General features: G+C 43.6%; 1 protein-coding gene across 1 annotated transcript in view; it reads right to left on the bottom strand.

Annotated features, from left to right (window-relative positions):
* The window catches only part of kif5c (kinesin family member 5C), a 168,299-nt gene that overhangs the window by 73,024 nt on the left and 73,130 nt on the right, over positions 1–22,145 (bottom strand). The window contains exons 4-7 of the mRNA XM_078229160.1: positions 17,895–17,999; positions 10,470–10,518; positions 8,978–9,033; positions 4,963–5,050 (exon numbers count right to left, since the gene is read on the bottom strand). Of these exons, the coding sequence (XP_078085286.1) occupies positions 4,963–5,050; positions 8,978–9,033; positions 10,470–10,518; positions 17,895–17,999 (298 nt within the window). The remainder of the gene's footprint in view (positions 1–4,962; positions 5,051–8,977; positions 9,034–10,469; positions 10,519–17,894; positions 18,000–22,145) is intronic.

Here is a 22,145-nt window from a genome sequence, read left to right on the forward strand (position 1 = left end):
TGAATCTGTGGAATTCCCTGCCCAGTGAATCAGTTGAAGCTATCTCATTGAATGTTTTTAAGGCAAAGATAAATAAATTGGACAGTAAGGTAATTAAGGGTTATGGTGAGTGGGCGGGTAAGTGGAGCTGAGTCCATGAAAAGATCAGCCATGATCTTATTGAATGGTGGCGCAGGCTCGAGGGGCCAGATGGCCTACTCCTGCTCCTACTTCTTAAGTTCTTATGTAAGCCGCTATCAGACCAAGACAGGCTTTGTAGCAGAGGTGCCTGAGCTTTAGGTCTTCAAGAGCTATACAAATATATGGAGCTCTTGAATGTTGGGGAGACAGAGGAGGAATGGGGGGGGGGACCCATTTAAAACTACGCCCCCACTAATACATGTCCACCTCAAAGCTACTGACATGAACAGGTCTTGGACTTTCTGATTTATAATTTATCCCATCAAGCAACAGAATGGCTAGAGTCTTTTCTAATTTTCCAACAACAGCATCTTGCATTTAGACGGCACCTGTAACACAATAAACACCCCAAGGTGCTTCATGGAGGCATTATAAAATGAAAAGTAATACCTAACGATATATGGAGCCATTCGGAGATATGGGCAAAAGCTTGGTCAAGGAGATAGGCTTGAAGAAGTTTCTGAAGAAGGAAAGTGAGCTGGAGAGGCAGAGGGGTTTAGGGAAGAAATTCCGGAGCTTAGGGCCAAGGCAGCCGAAGACACAGATATCAATGGTGAAATGATTAAAACAGGGACATTGAAGGGACCGAAAGTAGAGGGGCGCCAATATCTCAGAGGGTGGTGGTTCTGGAAGAGATTACAGAGCCAGGGAGGGGAGAGGCAATGGAGAGATTTGAAGATGAGGAAGAGAAATTTAACGGGAACTTGTGTGGGTTGGTGAACACATGGGTGAATGGGACTTGATGCGAGTTAGAGTATAGGCAGTGAGGTTTGGAGTTTTTGGTGGAAACAAATGAGTATGGAACGCCAGCCAGGAGTGTACTAGAATAATAGAGGTAACTAAGGCATGGATGAAAAACCCACAAATCTAAGTCAAACAAGCGAATCAGAAATACAATTATTTAAAAGTGTTTCAATATCATGTAGCCGATGGTCTCAGTTTTGAACATATCTGCTTTAATAACAGAGTCTAATTTACCAACAAACAGAAAATCAATTCCAATCATTTAACCAAGTCATTTAAGACTATTTGGACAAGAGTAACAAATACCTTCAAAATTATTGATCATTCTAGGAGCATAGTTTTGAATTAAAATTGATGTTTGAATTTACTTGCTGTTTGAAGTTGAATTCTTTGGGAGGATGTGCATAGAAAACCATTTTTAGGAATAGTATTTTGCTGTAAGTATGATGTTTTTCCGATCAGAAATGTGATTAATTTTGTGGCCATATCACAGCTGAAATCCAATATTTGAAAATAAGTTTCAAAAGTCACATTTAAGCACCGGGTTCTCTGCAGTCTTGAATGAATGAGTCAAAACATGTACTGCTCAGTTTTTCTTTACTTTTTATGAAAAGAAACCCACACATTCTACTATGAAATAAGGAGAGAACAGTTAAAAGCTTGCATCACATTCTATAATGGCTCAGTGGATTTACAGTTGAGCTATGAAGATTAAGAAAACCCGAGGTATATGTCAAGTGATCTCAGCTAAGGTGGCAGTGGTTGTCCATGAAGAATGCTGCTTCCGACACCATGATGTAGGCCCCATAAGCTTGAGTATATTAATAGCAAGTCTTTATTAACAACTCATAACTATTTCCCTGTATACAGAACAGGATACAGGTATGGAACTGTCTCCACGGCTGGAGTTGTACCAGCACGCCCGCCCCGAGGCTCGCAGAACGGCATTCTCCATTGGCCTCGGGCGGGATCTTACGAGCCTCGGGCGGGCGAGGTGGTAAAATTCCAGCACTCTGTCCATCTCTAGACCGACCCTGGGTCTGGGTCATGTGTCTCCTTCGTGGTACTGTACTCAGTTCCACATCAACCCTGTCTGTACCAAACCCTACTACTGCAGTACACACCAATGGAACCACATTTTCAAAGCGGGACCAGAAACCCAGCACACAGACGAATCCTGAGTCCCGACCCCCAAACCTTAACTACGTCGCTCATGCAATTCTATCTTTAAATGTAAATTATATAATTGGGCCCAAAGCGAGCTTGGCACCCAATTAGTGACGCTGAGCATTTCCAGGAGGTGGGAGCTGCCTGCCAGGCGCAAGCAGCAAAGTCAGGTGGCAGCCATGTTGGAGCATGTCGCTGCCTTGCCAGATAGAACATGCAGTTCCTTACAGGGCCAGGAGCTGGAGCCCAGTGGCCATTCAAACAAAGTTAAAGCACAGCATTGGACCTGCACCCCCATAGAACTTAGTTTAATTTTCCAAAAATGCAAATAAACTTTCTGATGTCCCTGCTATGAACTTGACAGCTGTGCACTAACACACATTAGACTGTGAAAGAAACAATAAAAATCACATTCCTGACTGGACGGGCCACTTATTGAGTATAAAAATTGGCAGGTCATGCTGCAACTGTACAGAACCTTAGGCCTCATTTGGAATATTGTGTACAATTCTGGTCGCCACACTACTAGAAGGATGTGGGTGCTTTGGAGAGGGTGCAGAAGAGGTTTACCAGGATGTTGCCTGGTCTGGAGGGTATTAGCTATGAGGGTGGATAAACTCGGTTTGTTCTCACTGGAACGACAGAGGTTGAGGGGCGACCTGATAGAGGTTCACAAGATAATAAGTAGAATGAACAGAGTGGATAGTCAGATACTCTTTGCTAGGGTAGAAAGTCAAGTACTCGGGGACATAGGTTTAAGGTGCGTGGGGAAAAGTCTAGAGGAGATGTGCAAGTTGTTTTTACACAGAAGGTGGTGAATGTCTGGAACGCGCTGCCCGGGGAGGTGGTGGGAGCAGGTAGCGGCATTTAAGGGGCATCTAGATGAATACATGAATAGGGTGGAAATGAAGGGATACGGACTCCGTAAGTGCATATGGTTTTAGTTTAGGCAGGCATCATGATCGGCGCAGGCTTGGAGGGCCGAAGGGCCTGTTCCTGTGCTGTACTGTTCTTTGCTCAAACCAGATAGACTTTTACAACAACCCGTGATCGTTTCATGGTCACTATTACTGAGACTCGCTTTCCATTCCAGAAATTCCACCAGCTGCGATGGAGGGACTTGAACCCATGTTCCCTTTGTTCTTTACCAAATTCTTAAAGCAGCCGAACAGGCTGTTAATTGACAGTGAGTAGGTTTACCCCCACCAGCATTTTGAAAATTTCAGACTGTCTCAGAAACATTGGGATCCTGAGATGGTCTCCAGGACCATGATTTTGCTGGGTCCTAACCTGACAGGCATTTGGAAATCTGACCCATGGCCTCAGCTTCCCTTGGGTTGGGGAGGTTGTTACAAATTCCGGTAGGGCTTAAATACCTTCTTGAGGTCAGCTGATGGAACAGCCTGAGCAATTCTAATTCTGTCCAGAGTTGACTCACACTACCCTATGCCTACTTATACAATGATATTTCCTCATCATCCAAATCTGTGTCATTTCGTGGATGCTCACTCACTCTCTCGGAAGGCAGATAGACCAAGCATTTGGTGAGATGAGGCTTGACATTAATTAGCTTTACTTCACAGTACGGTGGACATGCAAATAACGATTATGATTGGACCCACTCAATTTAATCCATACATCGTACCTTCATGCAGGAAATAAAATAAAGAATTCACCTCATTTCTCCACATCAGTGGATGATCTTAAATGACTTAAACAAAATAACTACTAATTATTCTTTTCTGCACTCCAACATTCTGTCAAGATTTTTACCCTATCTCTGTTTCAAGTAATTTTGGCCAGGCTTTTCTGGCCCCTCCAGCAGTGGGATTTTCCAGTGGCAGAGGTGGGATTTTCCAGTCCCCCCCGAAGTCAATGACAATTTGCTTTGCTCACCAGTCAGAAAACCCAGCGGGAAGGATCGGAAAATCCCACCCTTTCTGTTCTATGCTTTATCTCTCACCATTCACAACGGAAACAGGAGCAAAGACTTCCCAAAACAATCAGCGTGCGTCTTATTTACACTCCATGAGGCAGTAACATCAATGTTGGCTCATTGGTAGCTTGCCTACCCGTCATCTACGAAGGCCTTTTTAAAAAAAATCTTGGACAGGATTTTACGGCCTTGCTCAACCCGAGACCGGAAAATCCCACCTGAGGTCAACGGACCTTCCCATTGTCTGCCTCTCACCCGCTCCGATTCCCATGGCAGGCTGGGCGGTAGAATTCCAGCACTTGTGTTAACATAACATCAACCTGGATTCATACCATGCCTTTTATAAGCAAGATGTATTTACAGAGTAAGTAGTCTCACAACACCAGGTTAAAGTCCAACAGGTTTATTTGGTAGCATAAGCTTTCGGAGCGTTGCCCCTTTATCAGGTGACTCACCTGATGAAGGGGCAGCGCTCCGAAAGCTCGTGCTACCAAATAAACCTGTTGGACTTTAACCTGGTGTTGTGAGTCTACTTACTGTGCCTACCCCAGTCCAACACCGGCAACTCCACATCATGGATTTACAGAGGGAGAGAAGGAGTAGCAGAGACAGGAAAGAAGGCTGAGAGCAAGGAATAAACAAAATAAGTTCGTCACAAATCTTGATATTCAAATTTTATGACAGTGCATGGATAAAAATTGGTTAAAAAGGATGTTTCAGAAATATTGGGCCTTCATCCTCTCAGAAGCATATCTATTATATGCTGAAGAAAATCAATCTCAACAGAGCACGTTGTATAAGAACCACTGAATACGAAAGAACTGATGAAACTTTCTTGGCCAACATTAATGCTGCAAGTTCAACTTGAATAGATTATATCAAAGCCCACTAACACAAGTAAAGATGACAGGATGCGAGAATAATCAGTTACTTACTGGTGACAGCTACATGACGGTTAGCCTTTCCTTCGTCAATGACATCCATTACCTCTTCAGGACTAGAGACAAACCTCTCCGTACAACCCTTTTGGAAAGTTTACAGAAGAAATGTTATTGGAAAGTTTCCAAATATTACACAAAAACACACAACTAAGCCAAAAACCCTACCTCAGATTAACAGTTTACAGTATTTATAAACTGTCAGTGAATATATTGAGCGGGACTTTACCATCCCGTCCACAGTAGGAATCGGAATGGGCAAGTGGCAGGCCATGGAAAGGTTTGTTGACCTCGGACAGGATTTTACGGATGAGTGAGGCCGTAAAATCCTGGCCCACCAAGCGGGATTTTCCATGCGCGTTTCGCAGTGTCGCAAGAGGTCTGCCTTTGGCCGGCGGTGAGATCTTCTGGTCCCACCGTTGTAAACGAGGTTTCACACTGAATGTATCTCTTTCTACCAGGAACCCCACAGTGGGGATGCACTGTCTGTGGGATGGGAAGATCCCATTGGCATGAAGGGTCAGGAAATTCTCGTCATTACTTTTTTTTAAACACAAGGATGTAATTTGTTTTGTAGGTGCTGTTATTTCACCCTCCCATTTGCAATAATTTTCAAAATCAATTTCACTCTATGTAATACGTAGGAACATCAAACTAATTTCTCCGCACCCTCTCAAATACCACTCTCTCTTAAGTCGTGCCGAGTTTTCTGCCTTCCTGACCACCTCGTTCAGGAAATGGAGAAGCGGCATACTAAAGGAAGGAAGATGGGAGGAAAATTACTCTATGTGGAACATTGTTCGGATCTGGAATGCATTACCTGAAAGCGGTGAAAGTACCATCAATAGCAAATTTAAATAGGGTATTGGACAAATACTTGAAAAGGAAGAAATTGTGAGGAAAGAGTGGAGGAATAAAATTAATTGGATGGTTCCATCATGGCCATCAATAGGGTGGAATGGACTCTTCCTGTGCTGTATGCTTCCTTGTGATGTCTCTCTCTCTTTTTAATGCATAATTTAGCACGAGATTGTGTGCATCACCGTGCAAATACATACAGGACGGTATTTAATGATTGGAAAATGATGAAATGAGAAATTTGGAGTCAATGAAGTGAATATTTTCCTACTGATGGGAGGATGAGCTCCCATCAGTAGGAAATGATGGGAGATGAGCTCATCAATGTTTGAGTGATACTCTATTCTGTCAGTTAGTCAAAAATTTAACCTTGCACTTTTCATTCTCACCATCTCCATAGTGAAGAAGCTCACAGACTTCACTTATACTTCGTGCATTCTCAGGTCCTCCAGGAATAGATGGAAACTTTGGGGAATGATGGACTTGAAGCACCATCCTCTCATCCCTTGTGCTTCATCATTGATCAAACCCCTCAATCCATGGTGCTGGAGGTGCACCAATCAATCTTCAATGGGTTAAATCAGCAGACAATAATAATGGGTCTCTTGGAAATTTGGGGGAACCCAAGTTGTATGTTTGAGATAGAAACAAAGAAACTAAAAGCAGGAGTAGGTCATTTGGCCCTTCAAGCCTACTCCGCCATTCATTTTGATCATAGCTGATCGTCAAAATCAATATCCTGATCCCCTCTTCCCCCCATTTCCCTTGATCTTTTTAGCCCCAAGAGCTATATCTAATTCCTTTTTGAAATCACAATGTTTTGGCCTCAACTGCTTTCTGCGGTCGTGAATTCCACATTTTCACCACCCTCTGGGTAAAGAAATTTCTCCTCACCTCAGTCCTAAAAGGTTTACCCCTTATCCTCAAATTATGACCCCCTAGTTCTGGACTCCCCCCACCATTGGGAACATTCTTTCTGAATCTACCCTGTCTAATCCTGTTAGAATTTTATAAGTTTCTCCCTCTTCTAAACTCCAATGAATACAATATGTTGTCAAAAGCTCACCCAACCATTATGTGCAACTTATGGTTTTATTATCTGGTAGGCTTGGATATGTGTAGTCCTGCAAGAAGTGAAGTAACACCTGACTCAAGATTTTAAAATTAAGTTAAGACTTAAGTGGAATGAGGCTACTTTGAATTAGTTATCTGATTAGGTCAGAAAAGTGGCTGATGAGTAGAAGATCATATTTAATGAATATAAATGCAAGGCAATACCACTAGGGAAGAGAAATAAAGAAAAGCAAAGATATTAAACAGCTCCATGCTGTAACGAACACCACGGCAAAAGATCCCTGGAGACAGTGGAGGATAGTTCAGTGCATCCAGTGGTGCAATAAAGTTAACTCAATGGATTCTGGGATGTATAGCTAGAGGAAACAAGCACAGAAACCAGTCAGTGATAATGGGTTGACTTTTATTCCCGGTGGGAGCCAGTTCATGCAGGACCGGCAGCTGGAAGGCTCGGCTGGTTTTAATGGATATTTTTCTGTCAATTATCTCAAATTGGTATCCTCTGCTTAGCCTGTGCAGGCTAGGTAGAACCTTCTTGAGGTCAGCTGATGAAACAGCCTGAGCAATTCTAATTCTGTTCAGAGTTGACCCTATGCCTACTTATACAATGATATTTCCTCATCATCCAAACCTTGTAATGAAAACTCAGAGCAACAGTTACAAAAAAAAAATGACTTTTATACATTATGCTGCTGCGATGTTGTATTAGGGATTTACTTGATATCCGCAAGTGGATGGAACTGAAATTATGCTGCAACCTGTAACTGAAACAGGAATTTTAAACCTTATATTTGTATTTAAAATCTCCCCTCCTATTTTTTCCTCTCCTTGTAATTCAGACATGGTTATTTTGCAACATGTTAAGTACAAGTAACAGTGTGGCTGGTGGTGTTAGATATAACCCAGCTTGGTAAGTGTTGAACTAACAAATGTTGCACTTATAATGTGTCAATCTTAAGGAGTTCAAGCAGATTGCTAACTTTAGTGGGTTTACGCTGCATCAGTTCCAGATAAAATACTGGTGTGACTGTTTAAAAGGTAGTGGCCCCCAATGTTACCTTGGAGGCTGGAGGCAGAGTTGTTTTAGCGCTTAGGCTCTGCTGAATTTAAGAGGGCCTGCTTGATGATTTTAGCTTCCGGTTTCCCACCGCCTCCAGCCAGATTCAGAAGCCGGATTGGTGGCGGGCAGGGAGGCCAACAGCCCAGGAGGAGGGAGAGAGACCTTGGTGGGGCAGGGATCAATCAGGTGGAGTGATGAGGGAACTTCTGAGAGGAATCAGAAAGGAACAGGGTGAGGAGAGGGGAGGTTCTGGAGGTTTTGGGAGACCACAGATAAGGAAGGTTATGTCATTGGGGGGCGGGGGGGGGGGGGTTGGCTTGAGGGGGAGGGAGAGGGGTTGGGGGGAGGGGACGGTGAGGGAGAAGGGGGCAGGGGCCGGAAACAGCTAAGCTTGACCCAGCAGCTAAGTGGAAAGACACTTATCTGCTGGATCCAGCACCCTCCACCTCCCTTTAACTGCCAGGTTCCCGAGGCCCAGGAAATTTAAGTTTCAAACTTCCACCATTGTTACAGGTAAGTGTGGTTTACCAAGCTAGAAATTTCTGCATCAGCCATTATTGCATGATTTACTTGGGGAAAAAGAAGTGTAAATTATTTTCCAAATTCTCATTGTTCAATATATCCAAGGCCGGAATCTTCCCACTGTTCCACGCCAGCAGGATTTTCCCATCCCACCGCAGTGAACGGAGATTTGGCTGGTTGCCAAATTCTCCAACCTCGCTGCAGCGGGAGCGTGGCATGAGCGGCCGGTAAAATCGCACCCCAGCTGTTTCACACAGTACCTATTTAGTTCTAAGAATTGATCAATTTCAGGGTTACAACTTTAAAATCTAAAAAAAAGTCTTCCATTCTGCCGAGGTCAAAACAACTTGACAAATCTAAAACATCGGATGGATCCATTCGATTTCTAAAGCAGTGCAGTATTTTAGGTTAGCTGACTTAGTCCTCGTTACATTGCACTGATAAAAAGAATCATTTTGTTACATTGAAGTTAATAAAACATATAGCAATAAATCTTACCTTAACAAACGGTACTCTGTTTTTATCCTCGTGTACTGAGAGATTGGTTTTTGAAACTGTAAAATGAAATGAAGTCTGTGAACAATTTATGAAGTAATTGCATTTAGAGCTGATATTACAATAAGGTGGCCATTTTGATATAATGGTTTTCTGAACAGATTTTTTTGTTGCTTATTTTATTAAATAAAGTAGAATGTCAATCGGAATTCACGCAATTTATAAATGACAGTTTTTTATTAAGTCTTTGTAATGGAACAAATCCATTGTAAAACATGCAACATTATCATTGAGTGGAATGGAAAGAGTGTGATGAACCAACTAATCATTCTTTTTTAGTCACTGAGGTAGTGACTTATATGGTGGTACAGTGATTGGCACTGCTGCCTCACATCGCCAGGGACCCAGGTTCGATTCCTAGCTTGGGTCACTGTCTGTGCAGAGTCTGCATGTTCTCCACGTGTCTGCGTGGGTTTCCTCCGGGTGCTCCGGTTTCCCCCCCACCCGAGTCTGAAAGACGTGCTGATTAGGTGCATTGGCTGTGCGAAGTTCTCCCTCAGTGCACCCCACAGGCACCAGAGTGTGGTGACTAGAGGATTTTCACCATAACTATATTGCAGTGTTAATGTAAGCCTACTTGCGACAACAATAAACTTTTTTAAAAACTTTAAACTTCATTGGAAAGTAAAATGGGATGGTGCATTGAAAAGTTGGGCGATCTATAAGTATCAGTTTCCCATCCGGTGACCACCCTGTCCTATTTCTTTCTCATATATTTATATATTCCTCAAGATCATCACCATTTGTTCAAATCATTTACAGAAATAGAGAAAAACATAAATTCCAGCATAGATTTATAGAGTGTTACCACTGACCATATCAGAAAAATATCCATTTATCTCCATCTTCTAGCCTTTCTGAAGCCATTTTGATTATATTCTCATTAATACCTTGTACCTTACATTTTTTGGCAAATTTCATGTGGCACCTGATCAAAATACTTCTGAAAACCCATTACTGCAACATTCAGCATTCATTCCTTGACATACCGTATAAATTTTGCAAAAGAAAATCCATAAAATTAGTCAAACATGACCTGCATTTCACAAATCCTTGGTGACCATCTCTGATCCCGTCCATGCCATTCCGTTTATTAAGTTGACGCTAATTTACAGATTCTGGAAGCCTGATTTACCTCACGCTATTGGATACATTGATTCGATTTCTAAAGTGCAGGTAGTTTATCCAATGCCCTAAAAAATCTTTCTTCTCCCACATTTATCTCATTGCTCTTTGTGGAATCTTATTGTGTGCGATAATAGCTGATGCATTTGCTTATGTAAGGATAGGTACACTTTATAATATTTGCTGCACTGAGAGGTTTGAGAGGTGAGAGGATGTTATATAAATGCAATGCCTTCTGATTCCAGTTCTTGTTTGCATTGGCAAAGCACCTGGTTGGTGCTGCACCTCAAAAATCAGACAACTAGCTTACCATCTAGCAAATCCCGAATTTTGTCCATGTAGATCTCAAAATAGGAAACCTACAACAAAATACAAAAGATACTTTACATCAGATCACAAATGCAAGGAAATCTAATTTGTTGTTGAATCAGATAAATTTGCCCAGCAACAGCACAATGGAGGAAAAAACTGCTTGTGGAATGGCGCATCACAGACCTACCTCAAAGCCCCAGGATCAGACAGCACTGAAGCCAGCAGAGCACATGAATAGGCTGGTTAAGAAGGCATATGGGACACTTGCTTTTTGTCAGTTGGGGCATAGACTATAAGAGCAAGAAGCAATGTTGGAGCTGTGCATAGAAAGGAAATTATTAAACTAGAAAGAGTGCAGAAAAGATTTACTAGGATGCTACTGGGACTTGATGCTTTTGAGTTATAATGAGAGGCTAGATAGACTGGGACTTTTTTCCCTGGCGCATAGGAGGCTTTGGATGATCTTATAGAGGTCTGTAACATAATGAGGAGCATAGATAAGGTAGATAACCAATGTTTTTTTTTCCCAAAGATAGGGGAGTCTAAAACTAGAGGGCATAGGTTTAAGGTGAGAGGGGAGAGATACAAAAGGGTCCAGAGGGGCAGTTTTTCACACAGAGGGTGGTGAGTGTCTGGAATGAGCTGCCTGAGGTAGTAGTAGAGGAGGGTATAATTTTGTATTTTCAAAAGTATTTAGTTACATTGGTAACTAAATTGGTAGATTGGTATAGAGGGATGTGGGCCTAATGGGGGAATTGGGACTAGCTTAATGATAAAAACAAGTTGGGCCGAAGAGCCTTTTTCCATACTGCAAACCTCTATGATTCTATGTACAGAACATTGGTTTCCTCACTATCAGAAGGATGTGATAGGACCAGAGGTGGTATGGAGGAAATTCACCAGGATGTTGCCTGGGATGGAGCATTTGAGCTATAAAGAGAGATTAGGTAGGCTTGCATTGTTTTCTTTAGATCAGAGAAGGCTGAGAGGAGACATGATTGAGGTGTAAAGGGTTATGAGGGGTATGGACAGGTGAGTAGGGAGCAACTGTTCCTCTTGGTTGAGGGGTCAATTACAAGGGGGCATAGTTTTAGGATGAGGGGCAAGAGATTCAGAACGCATCTGAGAAAAAAAAATCACTCAGAGAGTGGTGGGAATCTGGAATGCACTTCCTGGAAGGTAGTGGATGCAAATCAAGTTGGAGGGGAATTTGGCCACACAGTCATTGGTGTATAAGAAGCATAGTAAGGGGCTGAGGACACAGCCTTGTGGGGCACCCGTGTTGAGGATGATCGTAGAGGAGGTGTTGTTGCCATAAACCTTAAAACCTTTAAAAAAAAATTGGATGAGCATTTGAAATATCATAACTTTGAAGGATATGGAACAAGTGCAGGAAAATGGGATTAGCGCATTTTTAGTGGTAGTTATTGTCGGTGCAAACTCAATGGGCTGAAGGGCCTTTTCTGCACTGTATGGCCCTATGACTCTATGGCACTGCCTGCTCCAGAAAGTCTTGTACAAGTTTCACCCCTACTGTCTTTTACTCAGTTTGTCACAATCATAAGAAAGAACAAATTCTTTTTACATCCACATCAATGAAATGTGATGAGACCGGTTAAATTTGTTGACAGGAAACTTGATTTTGAAGGTTGTGACAGATATAGCTTCCTGTTTATGACATACAACGGCACTTCAATATAACTTATTCCTATGCAAGTGCACTAGGATTGCAAATTAGAGATTGCTGAACATTAATTATTTGTTTTGTTCTGAAATCTATACGTGAAAGTGACACAGGCTGGGTTCAGGAAACCAAGGAGGAATTGGATAAATTTAGTACATCTGTGGAAGAGGACGGGCGAGATTCTCCAGCCTCGCAGCCGCGTGTTTCCCGCCGGTGAGAGGTGACGCGTTGTTTGCTAGCGGCGGGATTCTCCCATAGAAAGAACTTGAGGAAAATGTTACTCTTCAATGTTATGTTTTCAATTATAATGGAGTCACATAAGCTTAAAGAAAGAAATGGTTAAAGTGCTGTTTATTGATACAGTGCAGAAGGAGGCCATTTGGCCCATCGAGTCTGCACCGACTCGCCAACAGAGTATCCCACCCAGGCCCCATACCCGTAAGCCCACATATTTACCCCACTAATCCCCCGACACTAAGGGGCAATTTGGCATGGCCAATCAACCTAACCCACATATCTTTAGAGTGAGGGAGGAAACCAGAGACCCGAAGGAAACCCATGAAGACATTTGATTTGATTTATTATTGTCACATGTATTAGTATACAGTGAAAAGTATTGTTTCTTGCAAGCTATACAGACAAAGCATACCGTTCATAGAGAAGGAGAGGGTGCAGAATGTAATGTTACAGTCACAGCTAAGGTGTGGAAAAAGATCAACTTAATGCGAGATAGGTCCATTCAAAAGCCTGATGGCAGCAGGGAAGAAGCTATTATTGAGTCGGTTGGTAAGTGACCTCAGACTTTTGTATCTTTTTCCAGATGGAAGAAGGAAGAAGAGGGAATGTCTGGGATGCATGGGGTCCTTGATTATGCTGGCTGTTTTTCCAAGGCAGCAGGAAGTGCAGACAGAGCCAATGAATGGGAGGCTGGTTTGCGTGATGGACTGGGCTTCGTTCACCACCCTTTGTAGTTTTTTGTGGCCTTGGACAAAACAGGAGCCATGCCAAGCTGTGATACATCCAGAAAGAATGCTTTCCATCGTGCATCTGTAACAGTTGGTGAGAATCATAACGGACATGCCAAATTTCCTCAGCCTCCTAAGAAAGTAGAGGCGTTCGTAGGCTTTCTTAACTTTAGTGTCGGCATGGATGGACCAGGATTGGTTGCTGGTGATCTGGACACCTAGAAACTTGAAGCGTTCGACCATTTCCACTTTGTCCCTGTTGATGTAGACAGGGACATGTCCTGCTCTATGCTTTCTGAAGTCGATGACTGTCTCCTTAATTTTGTTGACATTGAGGGAGAGATTATTGTCATCGCACCAGTTCACCAGATTCTCTATCTCACTCCTGTACACTATCTCGTCATTGTTTGAGATCCAACCCACTACGGTGGTGTCATCAGCAAACTTGCAAATCGAGTTGGAGGGGAATTTGGCCACACAGTCATAGGTGTATAAGGAGTATAGTAGGGGGCTGAGAACACAGCCTTGTGGGGCACCAGTGTTGAGGATGATCATGGAGGAGGTGTTGTTGCCTATCCTTACTGATTGTGGTCTGTGGCTTAGTAGGTCTAGGATCCAGTCGCAGAGGGAGGAGCCGAGCCCCAGGCCATGGAGTTTGGAGATGAGTTCTGTAGAAAGGCTGAGCTGTATGTTGTCTAGATGTTCCAGGGCTGAGTGTAGGGCCAGGGAGATGACATCTGATGTGGACCTGTTGCAGCGGTAGGCAAACTGTAGTGAATCCAGGCAATCTGGGAGGCCGGAATTGATTTCTGCCATACTAACCTTCAAAATGGGTGTCAGAGCCACCGGATGATAGTCATTAAGGCACACTGCCTGGCTTTTCTTTGATACCAGGATGATGATTGTCTTCTTGAAGCAGATAGGGTCCTGAAATTGGTGTAAAGAGAGGCTGAAGATGTCTTCGAAAACCCCCACCAGCTGGTCCATGCAGGACGTGAGTGCTTGTCCAGGTACCCCATCTGGGCCGGTCGCTTTCCATGGGTTGAATTTTGAGAAAGTTGCACTGATGTCTGTGATCGTGACCTCGGATACAGGTTCATCTGAGGCTTCCGGGGTGAAGGGCAAGCTCTCGCTGACCTCTTCCTTAAAACGGGCACAGAATATGTTTTGCTCATCGGGGAGGGGTGCATTGAATCCGGTGATTTTACCTGCCTTCATCTTGTGGCCTGTTATATCTTGCAGACCTTACCATAGTCGGTGGGAGTCTGTGTGGCTAGTCTGGAACTCTAGCTTGGTCCGGTGCTGTCTTTTGGCATCTCTGATGGATCTCCGTAGATCATATCTGGATTCCTTGTATAGTTCAGGGTCGTCCAGACCTGGACTTCAGCAAGCAGTGGATATCCCTGTTCATCCACAGTTTCCAGTTGGGAAACATGCGGATTTGCTTCTTTGGCAGAGTCTTCTACACACTTACTAATGAAGTGGTTAAGGCGTATGGTGTGCTGGCCTTTATCAATCGAGGGATTGAGTTTAGGAATCCGGGGATAATGATGCAGCTATATAAGACCCTCGTCAGACCCCACTTGGAGTACTGTGCTCAGTTCTGGTCGCCTCATTACAGGAAGGATGTGGAAAAGATTGAAAGGGTGCAGAGGAGATTTACAAGGATGTTGCCTGGATTGAGTGGCATGCCTTATGAGGATAGGCGGAGGGAGCTCGATCTTTTCTCCTTGGAGAGATGTAGGATGAGAGGAGACCTAATGGAGGTATATAAGATATTGAGAGGCATAGATCGGGTGGACTCTCAGAGGCTTTTTCCCAGGGTGGAAATGGCTGCTACGAGAGGACACAGGTTTAATGTGCTGGGGGGTAGGTACAGGGGAAATGTTAGGGGGAAGTTTTTCACACAGAGGGTGGTGGGCGAGTGGAATCGGCTGCCGTCAGTGGTGGTGGAGGCAAACTCAATAGGGTCTTTTAAGAGACTCCTGGATGAGTACATGGGACTTAATAGGATGGAGGGTTATAGGTAGGCCTAAAAAGGTAGGGATATGTTCGGCACAACTTGTGGGGCCGAAGGGCCTCTTTTGTGCTGTAGTTTTCTATGTTTCTAAGTCAGTTACTGTAGTGGTGTACTCGTTCAGGCTGATCGCTGAGTTTTTAAATATTGACTAGTCTACTGACTCTAAGCAGCCCCGCAGGAGATCATCCGACTCCTCAGAACAACATTGCACGACTTTCTTTGACGGATTCTCCCGTTTCAGTTTTTGCTTGTAAGCCGGGAGCAGGAGCACAGCCTTGTGGTCTAAATTACCAAAGTGTGGGCGGGCAATAGAGCGGTAGGCATGTTTAATATTTGTATAGCAGTGGTCTAGAATGTTTGGGCCTCTGGTGGAACAGGAGACGTGTTGGTGTTATCTTGGTAGGACGCTGCACTTGGTGGGACATGGGGAGAACGTGCAAACTCCACAAAGACAAGGCCGGAATTGAAGCTGGGTCCCGTAAGAATAAGTTAGTCAAACTATCTCACTAATTGTTAAACACTTGATTGTGTTGAAGAACCTCAGAGATCTTTCAGCTGTGAACTGAAGAAGGTTAAAGCAGATGAACAGTAAAGCAGTTCGGTCCAGCAAAGGATGCAAACTTGGTTCGTCTTCTTAAAAACTAGAAAGCTGCAACTCAAATCAGCTCCAGGAAAGTCCAATGGATGGTTAGAATATGGAGGTAGGAATTATTTTAAGTGAAACTGGATGATCCACTAATGTGGGGAAGCGTTTGGTGTTTATTATGGTCTGTGGCTTAGTAGGTCTAGGATCCAGTCGCAGAGGGAGGAGCCGAGCCCCAGGCCATGGAGTTTGGAGATGAGTTCTGTAGAAAGGCTGAGCTGTATGTTGTCTAGATGTTCCAGGGCTGAGTGTAGGGCCAGGGAGATGACATCTGATGTGGACCTGTTGCAGCGGTAGGCAAACTGTAGTGGATCCAGGCAATCTGGGAGGCCGGAATTGATTTCTGCCATACTAACCTTCAAAATGGGTGTCAGAGCCACCGGATGATAGTCATTAAGGCACACTGCCTGGCTTTTCTTTGGTACCAGGATGATGATTGTCTTCTTGAAGCAGATAGGGTCCTGAAATTGGTGTAAAGAGAGGCTGAAGATGTCTTCGAAAACCCCCACCAGCTGGTCCATGCAGGACGTGAGTGCTTGTCCAGGTACCCCATCTGGGCCGGTCGCTTTCCATGGGTTGAATTTTGAGAAAGTTGCACTGATGTCTGTGATCGTGACCTCGGATACAGGTTCATCTGAGGCTTCCGGGGTGAAGGGCAAGCTCTCGCTGACCTCTTCCTTAAAACGGGCACAGAATATGTTTTGCTCATCGGGGAGCAATGCAAGTTGTAATGATTGAGTTAACAGGTTCTGTTCTTAACTGTCCTTCTGGATGTTTACTCACTGCGAAATAAAGTAGTTTAGTCATTTGTACTTTGCTTCATTTCATCAAGGGTGGTTTCACCCCCTTGTGTAAAAGTCATTGACGAATCTGCCTTTTCTTGGCAGTCTCACCCTGCAGCTATTAAATAGGCGATGGCCCTTTAATTGGCTTAGGGTGAGACATCCAGCCCTCACCAAGACAAAATCCCCACCATTGAGACCTGCTGGCCAATCGGAGGGCTAGGAGTGGTGGCCACTCCTGGGACTGCAGCAAAGCCGAGAGATATTCAGCATCAGAGCTGGAATATAAATTGAGTCTGAGGTCTCGCTGGGGCCAGGCGGGCAGGATTGAATGGGTAAGGGAGGAGGAATCTGGGGAGGGGGAGGGCATCTGTTGGGCAACCCCCTCCTTTCCATTCCCTCACAGCCCCAAGCTCACCGGGTTTTACCTGCTCGCCCAGTGTCCAAGCAGAGGCCTCTCCCACTGCACGTTAAATCCCAGCTTTAATGGGAGGAGGACCTTGAGTGGTGATTAAATTAACTTAGTTAACATTGGTCCACGGCAACCCAATGCTTCCTCCCAACTTGGTAAAGTTGCAGTGTAGACTGGGCGGGAACAATGCTGCAGGTGTTGCACACAATTTTACCAAATCTATGCTAGACAGTCATAAATTGGAATGCTAAAATCCAGGACTTTTAAATTAATTCATCATATGATTTATAAATACATCTAAAGAAGCAATGACGGCCTTAATCGCACACTTGCAAATAAATGTTGATTGAGCTATAAATTCACCCCGGATTCTCAGATCATGAGATTTAAACAAATTGGACGGAGAATGATACCCATTGTATAAAACCGTTTCCAGATTTAGTACGGACTAGAAAACAACATCACACATTTGCTGACTTACCTTTGTCCATAATGTTCTTATTTGTTCAACAATTTGAGCATCACTGTCCACCTGCAGGCATTACACGGACAGTGGCACTCAAAGACTTTCCATCGAAAATGGAGCACTCAATAGATCGGGCTTTGTTGCACACACACAGTTACAAGTCCATTGAAAGAGCAGGTGAGAAGAAGCTCACACTATTCAAGAAGAACTCTTGCAACAATGTCCAGGATTCTTGTGTATGCACCTGTTGGGGCTTGTTCAGTTCCAGGTACGAGAAAACTATTCTAAATTGATATTTACATATCCAATGAATGCTAATACAAGCAAAATTCATACACAAGCATAGCATAAGAGACAAAAGAAAAGAACAGTTCAACAGATTACTGCGCAGCATACAATGTTATGGTTACCCAGAAACTGACTCTTCGTGAAGAAGCTACTTCATATTTACCTTAATATGGAACTCTAGATTCTCATCCATGGAATAGATGTGATCGAAGATGTCATGTGCTATCCTTGGAATAATACCCATCAGCTGATGATTATGAAGCTTTCCCTAGGATGCAAGTTTTAAAAAAATAATTGTTTAATATACTTGAGACATATCAAAAAGTTGTCATTTACTGAAGAGAAGGTCATATTTCTGTCACTGTACATTAAATCAAATTAGGTTCACCTTTAGAATGCCATACCAACCAAGCACAGTTGACCTGTGAAGGACAATGAAGCACATTTACATTTTTGTCATATTCTTTGACGGGATGTGGGCATTGCTGGCAAGGCCAGCGTTCGTTGCCCATCTTTAATCACTCTTGAACTAATTGGCTTAAAGAGGAGTTAAAACTCATTTGAAGTAGGTTTGGTATTACTCGTCAGCCAGTTAAGGATGGCGGATATCCTTCCCTACAGGGCCATCGGGGGCTAGGTAGGTTGTTACAGTCAATGATGGTTGTTACAACAGTAAATGATGGTTGTTATGGTCACCATTGATTAGCTTTACATTCAGTTTTACTAACTGAATTTAAATTCCATGATCTATCATGGTAGATTTGGACCCGTGATCCCAGAGCATTAGCCCAAGCCTCTGGATTACTAATTCCATGACATTACCACTACACTACCATCTCCCCTACATTGCAAAAATATAATCTAACTAATTGTGAACAGTGTGTTGAGGGCTTTCACCAAAACGTCATCGGGGCTTCAATAAATATGATCATTTCAGCACACACATCTGTCTGGAATTAGGTTTGAATGTGTCTGAGGGGAAGAAAACAGCACCCAAACAGCACTGAGAAAGCTGTGGTAAATACACCCAAAATGGGTGGGAGGAAATGGAGAAAGTCAAGGAAAGGGAGTTACTCCGTCAATGTCTACTCGGGCGTTAAACAGGTTTACCCTGAGGCTGGTATCCACGCCAAGGCCTTGGGCATCATCAGCCTCTATCTGAATAATACTTTCACGTACTTTGTAGCTGAGATTTCCCAGCTGGCCCCTTACAACCAGCGTCACTCTATCAGCTCCTGGAGTTCCCAGAGCTGTGCCTTCTGCTGCCCAGGGAGCTGATCAAAACATGCCACATCGGAAGGGATAAAGGCAGTGACCCAGCTCCAAGTAAAACTCCATGAAAATAACTAAATTGCAACTTTATTTGCCATTTGTAGTGAAATCGTTAATGTTCGCAATGAGCACATTTATAATTTTGTCGCAAATGGTGAACAAACAAAGTAATCCCTGTTAACATCTAGTTCAAAAACCAATTACCATTTAATGTTCTCCATAAAAAACACAAAATCTGAAGTAAGCTTGATTGAAGATTGAAATGATTCCATGTATAGAATCATAGAATTATAGAATCCCTACAGTGCAGAAGGAGGCCATTTGGCCCATCGAGTCTGCACCAATCACAGCCCTACCCCCATAACCCCACTTCTTTATCTGCTAACCCCCTGACATTAAGGGACAATTTAGCATGGCCAATCAACCTAACCCGCACATCTTTGGACTGTGGGAGGAAACCAGAGCACCCGAAGGAAACCCCCGCAGACACGGGGAGAATGTGTAAACAGATGGATTTTCCATTGATGCATGAATGAAAAGGGCTACAGTACGGACAATTTGCTTTTCAGTCAGGATGTTAGCAAGATGGAACAACTTCACCACCTTAATAAAAAAATTAAGAAATTAGAATCTGATTGATCTGACTACTGACGGGAAACTTCAATTTCAAATGTAGCATGCTTACTATCTATTTAGGGAAACTGCAAACTTTTGGAACAATTATAGAATCTGCTTAACGCAACAAGCCTGCCCCTTTTTTGTTATCTTGACCTTGTTTTTCCACTTCCTTCATTTTATCCTTCAGCCCCCACTCTCAAATCATATTTGACAGCCTGTTCAGATCACAGAAGCAGATTTTCTCCGGCATGGTGAAAATCCCAGAAATACATGGAAATTCTAAGTTTGAATCCCCAAACACGGCATGTTCTACTTTTGGGGAGGCAGGAGTGGAGTCAGGCCAGGGTTCACATTTGTACAGCTTATAGAGTCAGTGGCCTCCACTGAAATGGGACTTCGATAGGCCTTGTGTGTGCATCCTGGACTGTGCAGGTTAAACCAGGTAAGAGGAGATATGAACTTTGTGGATTTATCTGGATAGCCAGAGTACCCCATTGGACATGTAAGCCACCCCTTTGGATATGATCCCAGGGTGCCTATGCGAGAGGAAGGCACACTTTGGGATTGCTAAAGGTAATCATGCACTTTTTCTGCACAAACTCATGGGAACTATCAAGCTGTTAAGGAACCATCAAATAACTGTCCAGCTGTCAAAGAAATGTCCAACTGTCAAAAAACGTTTAAACTGTCGAAGAATTGTCAAAGCTGTCACAGCTGTCAAAGAACTGTCAAAGAATACTAGGTGTGTTGACATGGAGGGGCTAAGGGCAAAGGATGCTCGGTGGTGGGCATAGTTTAGCATGAGTTGGCACTAAATTGACATAGTGGCTTCTCAAGGGCCATGGGGAGCTAGATGAAAGGGAAGAGCTTGACATAGGGCTCATGGAGGACCATAGAAGTGGGTAGAGGGATGTGTGTTGGCATAAATTGGCATGGATGGGGCATAGGGAGTATATGGTGGTGTGAGGACTGGATGGCTTTTGTTTTGTCTTACATTATTCCTGAACACAGAGGCAGGCCTTCCACCCAGCCCGGCTCTGTACCTAACAGCCTCCACACTCGTTCTGGGCCCACTGGGCCCCAATCCAGCCTGCCCATCCAAATGAAAATTCAACCTGTGGGTGCCCGCCTTTAAAGATCGGGTTTGCAGAGCCAGGAATTCTCCTATCTCTGCACACCCGTCCCGACAGCGAAAAACTAGGCCATAGAATGCATTCAGCCTGCCTTGTTTATGTGACCTCTCAGCAAGAGCAACTCATTAGTCCCATTCCCCTACCTTTTCCCCTAACCCTGCTTTGTTTGCTCTTCAGATAGTTACCTAATTTTCTTTTGAAGGCCTTGAATGAATCTATCTCCACTACGTTCTCAGGCAGTGCATTCCTGATTCTAACCATTTGATGCATAAAGGTAATTTTCCTCATTTCGCCATTGCTTTTTTGGCCAATCACTTTAAATCGGCGTTTCTTCGTCATTGGAGCATTTTCTCCTTACTTACTCTGTCCAGCCCCCTCATGATTTCGAACACCTCTTGAAAGACAGAGATGTTCAAATCTCCTCTTAATGTTCTCACCCCAGTTTCTCAAACTATGCACATAACTTAAGTTCTCATCCCTGGAACCATTCTCTTGAATCTTTTCTGCACCCTTTCAAATGCCTTTATATTCTTTCCAAAGTGGACACAATATCCCAGTTGAGGCTGAATCTTATGCATGTCTCTCATACCCTCCTTGCTTTTGTACTCCATGTCCCTATTTGTAAAGTTCAGGATCCCATATACTTTGAACCCATTGAAAACAATCATTCTAATGGTTTTCTAAGCACCTGACTTCACGTACAGACAACTCTGGTTTTGAAATAGTTCACATTGCTCTTAACTTTTGATTTATAACTACTTGTTCCTGAATATTTCATTAGTGTGCTAAATTTGTCTGAATCAGGTTTCTCAATTGCCTTTGTACATTTGAAAATATCTGTCAGGTCACGGCAAAGGCTTTTCTTTTCCAAAGGAAGGGCACCTTCCTCAACCTTCCCTCAGAATTTTGATTCATAAGATTAGAGAGGATTCTGGAAGCAGATGAAGCCATGCTAATTAGGTTGGAAGGGACATTCTTAACCTTCTGCCTCATTTCCTTGTTGGTCTACTTGCAGAGTGCTCCAGGGTGGAGGTAGCTGGAGAACACCGGGCTGAGGCCTGCTTGAAGATCTCAGCTGATTGGGGCCTTGGGGAGCAGGCCGAAAGCTTAAACACTGCTATTAAGCAACTTATTCTTTACCCAGGACTTGGTTTGTTGATCCACATCAGCAGCTCTGAATCTCAAGATGTAGCTGAGGCCCTAGTGGCCTGAAGCTACAGGTAATTTTCCTACAACTTTTCAGGCATTGCCTTCAGGGAGTTTGTGCTGGCAGTACATCTGAGCCATGTAAAAGGTGCAATGTCACTGTCTAGCATTGGGGCGAGACAGGGAGGGCAAAAAAATCTGCCCAAATATATTTGTCGTCCTATTTTGGATCCTCAAGTCAATAT

Source organism: Mustelus asterias, chromosome 14, assembly GCF_964213995.1.
Source record: "Mustelus asterias chromosome 14, sMusAst1.hap1.1, whole genome shotgun sequence".
Classification (NCBI taxonomy): domain Eukaryota; kingdom Metazoa; phylum Chordata; class Chondrichthyes; order Carcharhiniformes; family Triakidae; genus Mustelus; species Mustelus asterias.